We start from the raw sequence: 14365 nt of genomic DNA on the forward strand, positions 1-14365 counted from the left end.
CCTTTCTGTGAAGCAACAGTGGCACCTGGTGGTTTCATTTGGTAACCACAGATTTTTCTCGCTTGAATTCATGGTACTAGTACTCCCCCTGAGCCCAATCATGGGCTTAAGTAACTAGCAAGTTTACTCCACGTAGGTCCTCAACATAATGGTTTGTTTATCTAAACTGATGGCTTCTGTACTCAGAAAAGACTAATGTTCATATGAGTAAGATTTATCTCTTTTCCAGGCGCAATAAATTCATTGTAAACAGAAAATGAACTGGGTTTTTATAAATGTGTAGGATTTTCTTTAAATAATATTGCAATTTTTTTTCCTCGTTATAAAATCAGTATATACCATTGTAGAAAATGGGCTAAATACAGAAAAATAATGGGAAGAAAACAAAAATACCTTAATTACACTGCCTACATGTAAGTACTGTTAACGTTTTGCTGCAATCACCGTATATGTACATATTCATTCATATATATACACACACATTATTTAAAAGAATAAGGACTTTGGGTTTTGTTTCAATTTACATGATAAAATTTAAATCACAATGTGGACTTTAAACATATTTGAGAACCTAATTTTTTTTTTAAGTTTATTTTTTTACTTAGAAAGAGCAAGCTGGGGAGGGGCAGAGAAAGAGAGAGAATCCTAAGCAGACTCCACACTGCAAGCATGGAGCCCGATGTAGGGCTCAAACCCACAAACCATGAGACTGAGCCAAAACCTAGAGTCAGACACTCAACCAGCTGAGCCGCCCAGGCGCCCAAGAACATAATTTTTTTTTTTTTTTTTTAATGTTTATTTATTTTTGACAGAGACAGAGACAGAATGCGAGTGGGTTAGGGGCAGAGAGAGAGGGAGACACAGAAGCAGAAGCAGGCTCCAGGCTCTGAGCTGTCAGCACAGAGCCCGACGCGGGGCTCGAACCCAAGAACATAATTTTTAATAGCTACACATAATATTCCTCTTCTTAATTTTCTTAATTGATTGTTTTCTACTACTGTTGGGGTTTTCTGTGTAACTCCAAAATGAACATCCTCACACATGAATCTTTGACTTTGTCTCTGATTATCTAAGATAGATTCCTAGAAATAGAATTACTCAGCTGAGGTAGTCTTGGTTCATATTTTCTCAGTTCTCTGAATTCGAACTGAGTTCAACTTCATCTAGAACTCCAGTTGCACATTTAATGGACATGAAATAAGGTCAAAGTTAAAGGCACTTTCTAAAGTCTTCCCATTTTGTCAACCTGTTTAGCTCTACAATAAGACATCCTTACCCATGTACTGAGAAGTTTCCCTACGTACCTGGTATAGGAAGGCTTACAATTTTTGGATCTCCAAATGTCTATATTCAAATTCAATCCATTAAAGTAGGGAAAAAATTAAATTCCAAACATAGAAGGGTAATGAATGCATGATTGTGTGGAAGATAGGTTGCTAGAAAAGTCAGTGATATGGCTTCAGCAAGTATTGTAGAATACTCATCATCTGAATGGTTATTTGGGGCAGTGGAATAAAAAGTAGAGTGAGCAAGATGATGCTTTGGGGGATGGAATATATTGATCCTTTATGTATTAACATCTCTTTCCATATTTATGTATATATTAGAACATACATAATGTTATTACAATAATGTATTTCTAACTTATAAGTAAACATGTATATTTAGGATTGCACACAAAAATTATTTACTGAGAGATATGTGCAATAAAAAGTTTAGAAACATCACTGCTTTAGAGTATGTTGAAACGATGGTAAGTTTGTAGGTCAGCTTTCTTTGTCGTCTGTTGGCCCTAAAGAGAAATCCTACAGATTACACCCCTTCCTCCTTTCCTCTCCTATTTGACAGATATTTGGGCCCCAAAAATGTGGCAAGTTCTGTGTAAATCCATTGTCACTGCTGCCAAGCCAACTCAGTTCAAAATGCTTGTTGTTTTTCTACAGAAAGTGATTTAATAACACCAGCATCACATACAAGGAAGGGCATATTTTGAACAATGTAGATGTTCAGGTAGGCCTATAGATTAAGGATGGAGGAATGAGAAAAAGTGGTATATGTGGAATCTCTGAGTATCAGAGCTAGAGGTTTCTCAATATCTTGCCGAATCGCATCCTTGACTGATGAGGAAATGGGTAGAGTGATGAAGTATTGTCCGGGTAGAGCCAAAATAGTGGGTCAGAATTTACGTGACTTAGCCATTTGCAAAGAAACATTTGGCATTTCCTTTTAGATATATGTAAATAAAATTATTAAGTTAATTTTTAAAAGGTAGTTCATTGCAAATTCCTCAAATTTGGGTTTGACTTACATTCAGAAAGATCTATAAAATTATGTTCATATCACTTAAATGTATGCACCTGATCCTTTCATCTATCCTTATTAAATTTTGTTTTTATAACTTCCTAATCCAGATATTTTTAGATATCCCAGAAGATTTTTGTTGTTGTGTTTTTAGTTTTTATTTTCTTATTGGAATATAATCATGTTCAAGTATTAAGGTCTCTAACATTCATTTCAGACATTATTTAACCAATGATTTGTGACCATCACTATTTAAAACCACAATTGCCTTTAGCATTATTGTTTCTCTGTTCTAGATATAATGCAAACACATCATAAGGTAAATATCCAATTTTCTATGAGGTATATTTATATAGAGGATAGAGGAAGAACCATGGATAAATGTTTTTTTTTTACCATTTTATCATTTTTCTTGTTAAAACAGCATTTCTATTATGGGTATGAGATTAGAATCTATGGAATGAGTTTTCAAATTCAAATGTGCAGATCCCTCTCCAGGGTGCAAATAATAGTTTGTTTTGCTAAAGCTCCCCAAATGATTTTGACATTTTCTCTTCTCCTTCCTCCTTTTTTTACTCATACCACTTAAGAATTACAGCTCTCTTTTATGATATCTAGGTCCTTAATCCAGCAGTGCCTTAACTGTCAGAAATCCATATGATAAGGGAATTCTTCTATAGTGATTGGGAAAAGAAATTCCTTTTTTTGGGGGGAGGGGTAGGGAAGAAATTCTAAGCTAGAAATATGAATTCATTTTCAGTTGTGTGAACCACAATAACGGAATGAATAAAAGAATCATTTCCCGAGAAATGGTTATTATTGTGAATTTACAATAATTAAGTGTTAAAACCTAGCAAATGTTTGTTTTTTTTTTCAAATAGGTTCAAATAAATGCAAGACTGACATGGCGTGGAACACCTGAAGCCCAAAGCAAAGAAATAGACTAGTTTGTAATATAGAAAAGGCAGACAGAACTACAGCTCTAAGTTACCTTGATCAAGTAGGTTATAGGTTGTAGAAGTTCCATGTGTAAAAAGGGAGACATTGGGCCATTAGGTGAACATAAACTTTTCCTGGACTATGAAACTCCCATGGAGTCATTACATAACAACCAAGTTAATATTAGAAACTCTGATTTTCACTGAAAAGCTGGTTATCAATCTGAAAATAAGAATCATCACTAGGGACTTTAATAAGCTGAGAAGGTTTGTGATGTATTAGATTTAACACTTAGCAGTACTTCTTTGTTTTTGTTTTTGTTTTTGTTTTTTTTTTAAGTTTTTATTTATTTATTTATTTATTTATTTAAGTAATCTCTACCCCCAACATGGGGCTCGAACTCACAACCCTGAGATCAAGAGTTGCATGCTCTTTGGACTGAGCCAGCCAGGTGCCCCTAGCAGCACTTCAAAGGTTCAGTCTGATCATAGACTGACCGAACTCAGTCAGATGTTCCCCTTTACAACTGGAAACCTAATTATTGTCATTATTGTTGTTGTTGCTGTTGTTGTTGTTTCTGGAAACTATTAGGCTTGTTTGAAATAACGATTATAATAGGACTTAAGAAAGTTTCTTTACCATTAGGTTTTGAAGAAGCTGAGAAAGCAGGGGATCAAATCAAATTTTCTCTCAGGAGATCATCTTCTGTGTCTAGGATTCCAGAAGGGCAACCAGAAGATGAACAGTAAATAAAGAACAGTAAATAAAGATGAACCGTAAATAGTGTTATAATTCAATCAGTTACTGGAAATAGAGGTTCAAGCTCTGGTTGGGGCACTTATGTGAACTTAAGCAAGCCCTTCCTCTCCCTGAGCCTCAGGTTTTGCTTCTGTGGATGACAGAATTGGACTAGACTTAGCCAAGTCTAAAAGCTGAGTCTCTTTTAGTGCTCAGATTCCAACCAATTTGATTTCCTCAGTACAAAAGGAAGAAACACTCTGTTCTTTCAGCAGTCTTTTGAGTTAATTATCCACATAACTGGCGTAAGCCTCTGTTTTTATTTGGCTTGGCTCAGTCAGCTGGGCTAAGATGGATCTTGAGAACAGAATCTTTGTAGTGCCTTAGAGATACTATGAAAGGGTAGGATGTGATCCCTGAACTGAATTTTTAGACCTCAGTTGTATGTAAATAAAAATTTTTAGTTGTTTTTGGTTTTAATTCCAGTGTAATTAATATACAGTATTGCATTAATTTCAGGTGTACAATATAGTGATTTAGTAATTCTACGCATTACTCAGTGTTAATCATGATAAGTGTACTCTTAATCTCCATCATCTATTTCACCCATTTCCCCCACCACCTCCCCTCTGGTAACTTTCCGTTTGTTCTCTATAATTAAGAGTCTCTTAGTTTGTCTTTCTCTTTTTTCCTTTGCTCATTCATTTTGTTTCTTAAAGTCCACTTGTGAGTGAAATCATATGGTATTTGTCTTTCTCTAATTTATTTCACTTAGCATTATACTGTCTAACTCCATCCATGTTGTTTCAAATGGCAAGATTTCATTCTTTTTTATGGCTGAAAAATAATCCATTGTGTATATATATGTATATATATACATATATACATATATATATATATATATATATATATATATATATACCCCATCTTCTTTATCCATTTATCTATGGATGGACACTTGTGCTGCTTGTATATCTTGGCTATTGTAAGTAATGCTTCAGTAAACATAGGGGTGCATGTATCCCTTTGAATTAGTGTTTTTGTATTTTGGGGGTAAATACCACGTAGTATGATTACTGGATCATAGGGTAGTTCTGTTTCTAACTTTTTGAGGAACCAGTTTGCATTCTTACCAACAATGTAAGAGAGTTCCTTTTTCTACACATCCTTGCCAACATTTGTTGTTTCTTATGTTTTTTGTTTTGGCCATTCTGACAGGTATGAGGTGATCTCTCATTTTAGTTTTGATTTACATTTCCCTGATGATAAGTGATATTGAGCATCTTTTCATGTGTCTGTTGCCAGCTATATGTCTTCTTTGGAGAAATGTCTGTTCACGTCTTTAGCCCATTTTTTAATTGTATTATTTGTCTTTTGGGGGTTGAGTTGTATCAGTTCTTTATATATTTGGGATACTAGCCCTTTATCAGATACGTCATTTGCAAATATCTTCTCCCATTCCATAGGTTGCCTTTTAGTTTTGTTGATTGTTTTCTTCGCTGTGCAGAAGCTTTTTATTTTAATGTAGTCCCATTTGTTTATTTTTGCTTCTGTTGCTCTTGCCTCAGAAGACAGATCTTGAAAAATAGTGCTACCGCCAATGTCAGAGAAATTACTGCCTGTCCTCTCTTCTAGGATTCTTATGGTTTCAGGTCTCACATGTAGGTCTTTTATCCATTTTGAGCCTATTTTTCTGTATGGTAAAAGAAAGTGGTCCAGTTTTATTTTTTTGCCTGTAGCTGTCCAGTTTTCCCAGCACCATTTGTTGAAGAAACTTTTTCTCAATGTATATTCTTTCCTCCTTTGTCAAAAATTAATTGACCAAAAAAAAAAAATTAATTGACCATTTAATTGTGGATTTATTTCTGGATTTTCTATTCTGTTCTATTGATCTGTGTGTTTTTGTGCCAGTACCATACTGTTTTGATGACTACCACTTTGTAATATAACTTGAAGTCTGGAATTGTGATACCTCCAGTTTTTTCTCTTTCAAGATTGCTTTGCTATTCAGGGTCTTCTGCGGTTCCATACAAATTTTAGGATTGTTTGTTCTAGTCCTGTGAAAAATGCTGTTGGTGTTTGGTTGGGGATTGCATTACATCTGTAGATTGCTTTGGGTAGTATGCCCATTTTAATAATACTTTTTTGTTTTCAATCCATGAGCATGGAATGCCTTTCCATTTCTTTGGTCCTCTTTGGTTTCTTTCATCAGTGTTTTATAGTTCTCACAGTACAGGTCTTTCACTTCTTTGATTAGGTTTATTCCTAGGCATTTTATTATTTTGGGTACAATTCTAAGTGGAATTATTTTTGTAAACATGCTTATGCTACCGAAACATGGGCAAATGTTTTCTTTTTTAACTTTCGCTGGTAGAAGGTGAGTTAAGGTCTTGCTTTGGATAGTGTGAAGTATCAGAAACAAGAGAATATGACCAAGTGCTGCTGTTCACAATATATATCTCCCCACAAAAGTATACATCTTAATCAATATGCTGAGTCCTGCCCTCCCCCAAAAAAGAGAAAGAAGGTGATTTTCCTTGAGTGAACATAAATAAATAAAAAATCCCTCACGTCTGGCAAATCTGAAAAGACACCCATGGAACTAAAGGTCTGCTGGAAAATTATTGTCTGTTAGGTTGGAACAAGGCAGAAGGCTTGAGCAGGGCTTCATGTAGAGCCTGCTGCTGCAAACAGACACCAAGCCTGGGAGCGGCTGTCCTGAGAGAGCCTTTGACTAGCATGTGTTCTTTCAGTGCCCACTTCAGGCAGCATCTGGTGATGCAGGAAGTGGGGCTAGTTTTAGTCAGTGGGGAAGTATTATCAGAAAGAAAAGAGCAAGGCCCTGGGCAGATGAGACTATCTTCAGGAGGGAACTGAGATGTCTTTCCTGGGACTCTTGAGAGTGAGCTTTGAGGAAAAGGCAGCCACGATCAGCTTACTTTCAGTTAAAACTTCACTTTTGAGCCAAGTGGAGAAAGTCAGAGTAAATCACAGGGTTATTGAATGATCAGAGGTGAAAGAATCTTTTTTTTTTTTTTTTTAATGTTTTTATTTACTTGAGAGACAGAGCATGAGCAGGGGAGGGGCAGAGAGAGAGGGAGACACAAAATCTGAAGCAGGCTTCAGGCTCTGAGCTGTCAGCACAGAGCCTGATGCGGGGCTTGAACCACGAACTGTGAGATCATGACCTGAGCCGAAGTCGGATGCTTAACCGACTGAGTCACCCAGGCGCCCCAGAGGTGAAAGAATCTTAAAGATGATCTAGTTCAGCCTCTTACAAGAAGCAGGGAAATGATTTATCTACAGTCATACAGCCAAGGCCAAAGCCATAATCCAGGTGTCCTAGTGTGTCTATTCCAATGCTGCTTCTACAAGGCCACTCCCCTACTCCCATACTTTTGTTTTATTTTGTTTTAACATGAGCTCTATGTCCAATGTGCGACTTGAACTCAGACCCCAAGATCAAGAGTCACATGCTCTACCAACTGAGCCAGTCAAGCACCCCCCATATTATATTTTGAGGTGCTAAGGAATGCAAGGCTTTTTATGCTAGCATATTAGAAATCAAGATAAAGGAAGCTCACAGTGGAGATATACTTAGTCTCTCCCATATGTTCTCTGTTTCCCTTGCTTCTTTAAAAAAATAAATAAATAAACATTTAAGAGTCCATTCCTCTGTTAGCCACACAAGATGGAACATCTGTAGAACCTATCTGTTTTGGGCAAGCTGACTAGCTGATGCACTAGAATGGAAACTCCCATAGAAGTTTCTCTTAGAAGGAAACAGATGGTTCTCCAGGGACTAGTTCGAAACACAATATTGAACATTTACTACAGAAAAGAGAACATTATTTTTAAATAATATTTCTAAAAAGTTTCTATGAAGCTTTTTGACCCTTAGTCTTATTTATTAGAATCTAGTATTAGATTCTAATACTCTCAAAGTTCCTGGAAGTTTGTTCCGCATTGGATGTATGCCTGTCTTGCTTGCTTCAGATTAATTTGGGAAAGCAGCAGAGGATAATTTTCCATTCTTCAGACAACAGCTCACTTCTACACATCATCTCCTACTCCTACTTTCTCCTATCAATTCGTAGACATGAATAATTTCCAAGATGTTAGTTTGGCCACCATGCATACTCATTGATTTATATAACTTCTGACACCAGTATATTTACAGTCCCCAAATCCAGAAGCACTCTTATTTTTGTCCCTGAAAGATGTTTCTGTGAGTAGATACCTGTTTCTAATCTGACATCCATCTGTTATCTCTGGTTGGGTGCTCACAAGCTATCAATAAACATGTTAAGAGAAACACCTGGTTAGAATTAACCATCTGCCATTTTTGCTTCCGTGCTGGAGAATCAAGCTATTTACTGCAATGGGGTTTGATAAAGGAGGGTGGGGTGATTAAAGAAATTCAATCATAATGAATATCAGATCCATCCAAAAATAGTTTGAAATCTACCAGAATAGGGGCGCCTGGCTGGTTCAGTTAATGGAGCATGTGACTCTTGATATTGGCATCATGAGTTCTAACCCCGTGTTGGGCAGAGAGCCTACTTAAAAAAAGAGAAAGAGAGAAAGAAATATACCAGAATAAGTCCTAGCAGTTACAAATACAGCTTATATAAGTGCAAAGTATATGGAGGTAAAATTCTATCATCTCTTTTCTGATTCTAAAACAGAAAGTTACACAAGAAGGCTTGCTTGAGTGAAGTTCCTATGTTCATGTATCCTCTTTCTAACCAATTCTTGCTCTAGGTACAGTCTTCCAGGATTGGCAGCCGTGTGTTTTCAGATGAAGGGTATTTCATGCTTTGAGGCCTTAGTGTGTGAAGAGCAGAATGATGAGGAGGTAGCATTTCATAAGGAAGGCCTCACCTAAACTGACCAACTGTGACTTCCAGGTTTCTGTGGGAATGAAAGCCTTGTAGGTGTTGACATAATGGGGGGTGTGCCTTATTACAGGAAGCTGGAGACAACAACCAGTTCTGCTGGAGGAACCTCTTTTCCTGCATCAACCTTCTGAGGCTGCTCAATAAACTGACCAAATGGAAGCATTCCAGAACCATGGTGAGTGGGGCTTTAGATCATGGAGGTGTCTATCTGACTGAATTTTTTAAATTGTAAATATTTATGGACTTCCTGCTTTGTGAAATCTGTAGATAGGCACTAAATGCCACATAAGGTGAACACCTCCTAATTCTGGGCACTTATTCTATATGAGATAATTATTCACCAGTCTATTTCTTTATAAGGAGCTGAATATGGACCCTCCCCCAGAGCAGCTCTGGTTGGAAAGTTAGCATTGTTCTTTGGATTATAATCACACATCCCAAATGATGCAAGTCTTAAGATTATTCATTGCAGCATGAATTATGAAAGATTGGAAATGACCTAAAGCTTATTAACACAGGACCAACTGGTTAAATAATGTTGGTACATCCTTATAATAAAATATTATATAACCATTAAAAAGAATGAGGCAGGAAAAAAGAACGAGACAATTCTACACTGATGTGTAATAATTTTCAAGATCTATTGTTAAATAAAAAGCAAGGTATGGAACAATATGACAGGTTATGTAGCTAGCTGTTGTTTTTGTTAATAAAAATAATATATGTGTACAAAGAATTATGTATCCAGAAGATTCTTGAGAAATTGTAACAGTAGAAATGGGACGTGTGGCTGACAGAATTATTTTGCTCTTTATATCATGTACTTTGAATATTAGAAACTTTGAACTGTGACATATAAATGGAGTGATTCCTCTATATTCTTAAAGACTAAATGTAAAGAGAACCTGGACCATAGATTCCCAAAAGCTCCCTGGAGTATTGAGGCCAGCAGGCTTGGCTTAATTTGTGAGTTGGGGCGCCTGGGTGGCTCAGATGGTTAAATGTCCGACTTCGGCTCAGGGCATGATCTCGCAGTTCATGGGTTTGAGCCCCACATCAAGGTCTGTGCTGACAGCTCAGAGCCTGGAGCCTGCTTCAGATTCTGTGTCTCCCTCTCTGCTCTTTCCCCACTCATGCTCTGTCTCTCTCTCTCCATCCCAAAAATAAACATTAAAAAAAAAGGATTGTCTGTGAGTTGGAGTTCCAAGAAACTTGAGATCCTTATCTGCCTCTCTTCACTCCCACCCTTCTTTAAATTGGTAGATGCTGGTGGTATTCAAATCAGCTCCAATCTTAAAGCGGGCCCTCAAGGTCAAACAGGCCATGCTGCAACTTTATGTTCTGAAGCTGCTAAAAATACAGACCAAGTACTTGGGGCGCCAGTGGAGAAAAAGCAACATGAAAACCATGTCAGCCATCTACCAGAAAGTACGCCACCGCATGAATGATGACTGGGCTTATGGGAATGGTGAGTATTCTTAGAGCTTTTGACCTCCAGGAGTTGCCCAGAGTTTAAACAAAACTAAACAAATGTGTATCTGTACTCTTTTGGTATGAATTGTTACGTATTTTGGATGAGAAAATATGTGATTATAGTCAGGGGCTGATACAACAAACTTTAAGGTACTGCCCCAAATAGCATGTACCCTGGTCCCATATTAACTATAAAAATCCATATTATAGGGGTGTCTGGCTGGGTCAGTCAGTAGAGCATGCAACTAGTGATCTTGGGGTTATGAGTTCAAGCCCCATGTTGGGGGTAGAGTTTACTTTAAAAAACTCCATCTTATGAAACAAGTAAATTAAGAGATAATTACCCCTTTTTAAAACATTCCTTTAAATGACAGGTTTCTCCAAAAGATTTCTAAAATTAAAATAACCTTTTATTATTAAAAAGCAGTTAGAGTGACACCTGGCTGGCTTAGTCGGGAGAGCATGCAACTCTTGATTTCAGAGTTGTAGGTGTGAGCCCCATGTTGAATGTAGAGAGTACTTAAATAAATAAACTTTTTTTAAAAAACAGTTTGACCACACTGAGATACCACCTCACGCCGGTCAGAGTGGCTAAATGAACAAATCAGGAGACTATAGATGCTGGAGAGGATGTGGAGAAATGGGAACCCTCTTGCACTGTTGGTGGGAATGCAAACTGGTGCAGCCGCTCTGGAAAACGGTGTGGAGGTTCCTCAAAAAATTAAAGCTACCCTATGACCCAGTAATAGCACTGCTAGGAATTTGCCCAAGGGGTACAGGAGTGCTGATGCATAGGGGCACTTGTACCCCAATGTTTATAGCAGTACTTTCAACAATAGCCAAATTATGGAAAGAGCCTAAATGTCCATCAACTGATGAATGGATAAAGACGATGTGGTTTATATATACAATGGAATACTACTTGGCAATGAGAAAGAATGAAATCTGGCCATTTGTAGCAACGTGGATGGAACTGGAGAGTGTTATGCTAAGAGAAATAAGTCAGGCAGAGAAAGACAGATACCATATGTTTTCACTCATGTGGATCCTGAGAAACTCAACAGAAGACCAGGGGGTAGGGGAAGGGGGTTAGAAAAGTTACAGAGAGGGAAGGAGGCAAAACATAAGAGACTGTTAAATACTGAGATCAAACTGAGGGTTGATGGGGAGTGGGGGAGAGGGGAAAGTGGGCGATGGGCATTGAGGGCACCTGTTGGGATGAGCACTGGGTGTTGTATGGAAACCAATTTGACAATAAATTACATACATACATACATACATACATACATACATAAATAACAAAAAGCAGTTTGAAAGTACAAGTCAGAAAACTTTACTATATCACAATATTTATGCCCTATTTGTACCACCCAAAGATTGACACTGTTAACATCTTATTAGATATTCTTCCAGGTCTTTTTTTTTTTTTTTTACATACACACACACACACACACACACACACACACACACACACATTTTACTCAAGTGAAAGCAATTTATACATGCTGTTTTATCATCTTTTTTCAGTTAACATTATCTACATCTTTCCATATCAGTATATTTTCATTTTATCCAATAAGTCCAATTTCAGAATTCTTCCTTTGCCCCAAAATATTATTTAAAGTTATTTTTTCCAAGTTATAATTTAACCCAGGGCCACAAATTCCATCTGGTTGTTCTATCTTTTTATTTGTTAAATTTAGCCGTGTTTTGTTTTCAGGGTTTTTTTCCCATAATGCTGACTAATTGAAGAACTAGGCCAGTTGTCCTGCAGAATATCCACCTTCTGGTTTTATTTCTTGCTTCTTTGTGTCATCATTTACCTTATCTATCTGTCTCTGGTATCATCTGTAAACTGAAAGTTAGGTCTGAAGTTTCAATGGATTCAGTTTAAAGCTTTTAAGCCATAATATATTCTAGGTAACATTGGGAACTGCATATTCTCTCATGTTAGGAGACAGTATAACATCTGGTTTACTATCAAGATATGATAGATTGACTAGAGTTTGGAAGAATTTATTTTGGAGAGCTTTTTCATTATATTGACATTCACTGTAGTGGGATTTGACCATTATTTGCCTAATTGTATTTAAGAGTTTTTGGTAAGATGACTATGACTTATATTTGCTGAGATTTGTAACCTGTCTGAATTTTAGAGAATGCTGCAGTAAAGAACCCAGAGAACTAAGGGAAATATATGATTAGTGGATAACAAGCCAGGATACAACTTCTATGAGACATAAAACACAATTAACTATTTAAATTTTTGTAGATTTTTAAAACACGAAAATGTTTTATCCTGCAAATGCCATGTCTGTTGTTGCTGCCATCACGAGCCCAAACCCAATCTGTACTTCCTTTAAAGATAAACCATTAAGGGATGCCTGGCTGGCTCAGTCAGTAGAGTGTGCAGCTCTTGATCTTGAGGTTGTGTAAGTTCAAGCCCTACATTGGGTTTAGAGATTACTTAAAAAATAAAATCTTAAAAAAAAGAAAAAAGATAAGCCATTGAATGTGGGACATAAGAGATCTGAAAAAGATGTATCTCTAGCCCTGAAATAAGTGTCTGAGTGGGATAAATAGAGATAGCAGATTATCTGTTTTCTATTTTTATCTTCATGGACGCTTTCACCTCATAATTTTAACAGAAGCTGGCACATACATTTATCATATGCTGGCAGAGGTCGCAGGGAATCAGTAAAGTCTTCAATAATTGGTCCATTCTGATTCTCCTTGTTGTACCCCTTTCCTGCCTCTTTCCATTCCTTGAGAGCTGGTGATTCCGTTCAAATGGGAAACTCTCATCCCCCTAGGAAAGCTCCGTAAAAGGAACTGAATTGCTATTTTGGAAAATATAATACATATAACTGATAAGAAAGTAAAATAATGAAAAGGAAGTACAGTTAAAAAAAAAAAAAGTCCACCTCTCTCAGGGGCCTTATTTCCTTCTCAGTGGTAATCACTGTTACCAGTTTCTAGACTCTCCTTCCAAAGATAGTCTCTGCATGTACAAGAGTATTTTTTATTTTATTTTATTTTATTTTATTTTATTTTATTTTATTTTATCTTATTTTTAATTTTTTAATGTTTATTTTATTTTTGAGAGAAAGAGACAGAGCATGAGTGGAGGAGGAGCAGAGAGAGAGGGAGACACAGAATCCTAACCAGGCTCCAGGCTCTGAGCTGCCAGCGCAGGGCTCGAACCCACAAACCGTGAGATCATGACCTGAGCTGAAGTTGGACGCTTAACCGACTGAACCACCCAGGCGCCCCCCAAGAGTATTTTTTAAACCAAAGTGGCAGAATGTTATATACTTACTTTGTACAATGCCTGCCCCCCATAAAAAGGGAATTCTGAGCAGTTTCATTGTTCTTATTCCATAGACCATGCTCTGTGATAAGAGAAGCAGTGTCCTGAGTTGTATACATGTTTTTCTTCCTCTCTTCCTAACACAGACATCGATGCCAGGCCATGGGACTTCCAAGCAGAAGAATGCACTTTGAGGGCCAACATTGAGGCTTTTAACAGCCGCCGGTATGACAAACCCCAGGACTCTGAATTTTCACCTGTGGATAACTGCTTGCAGAGTGTGCTGGGGCAGAGGTTGGATCTGCCTGAGGATTTCCACTATTCATATGAGCTCTGGCTGGAGAGAGAGGTGTTTTCACAGCCCATCTGTTGGGAGGAGCTGCTCCAGAATCACTGACTGAGCTCTTAAAAAGCATATGATAGATGGGGGTTGGCTCCAATAAATGGTGCTCTGCCTACCCTGCCCATTTGGCCTTTGTTTCCAGCCCTGGGAGTGTTTGTCTAGGGGAGAGCTGGCCTAGCCCAAGGACATCCAGTGTAGTGCAGGGCCATTCTAGGGGCTTTGGGCCTGGAGATAGTGCAAGGGTAGGATCCTGAGTCACAACAAATTGGTCAACCTGCCCTGGGGTGAGTTGGGTGCCCAGGTAGCCTTGAAAATCTGCTGGATCAGTCCTGGACAGGCTCTTTTGTGGGACCGCTCCCT

General features: G+C 37.6%; 1 protein-coding gene across 3 annotated transcripts in view; it reads left to right on the plus strand.

Moving 5' to 3' along the window:
- Nucleotides 1-14120, plus strand: part of STRIP2 (striatin interacting protein 2) — a 46688-nt gene extending 32568 nt beyond the window's left edge. For all 3 annotated transcript variants that reach the window (XM_049641829.1, XM_049641831.1, XM_049641830.1), the window contains 3 exons: nt 8950-9054; nt 10143-10347; nt 13809-14120. In XM_049641829.1, coding sequence (XP_049497786.1) covers nt 8950-9054; nt 10143-10347; nt 13809-14059 — 561 coding nt within the window. In that variant the 3' untranslated portion in view covers nt 14060-14120. The remainder of the gene's footprint in view (nt 1-8949; nt 9055-10142; nt 10348-13808) is intronic.
- The last annotated feature ends 245 nt before the right edge of the window (nt 14121-14365 follow it).

Source organism: Panthera uncia, chromosome A2 (genome assembly GCF_023721935.1).
Source record: "Panthera uncia isolate 11264 chromosome A2, Puncia_PCG_1.0, whole genome shotgun sequence".
Classification (NCBI taxonomy): Eukaryota; Metazoa; Chordata; class Mammalia; order Carnivora; family Felidae; genus Panthera; species Panthera uncia.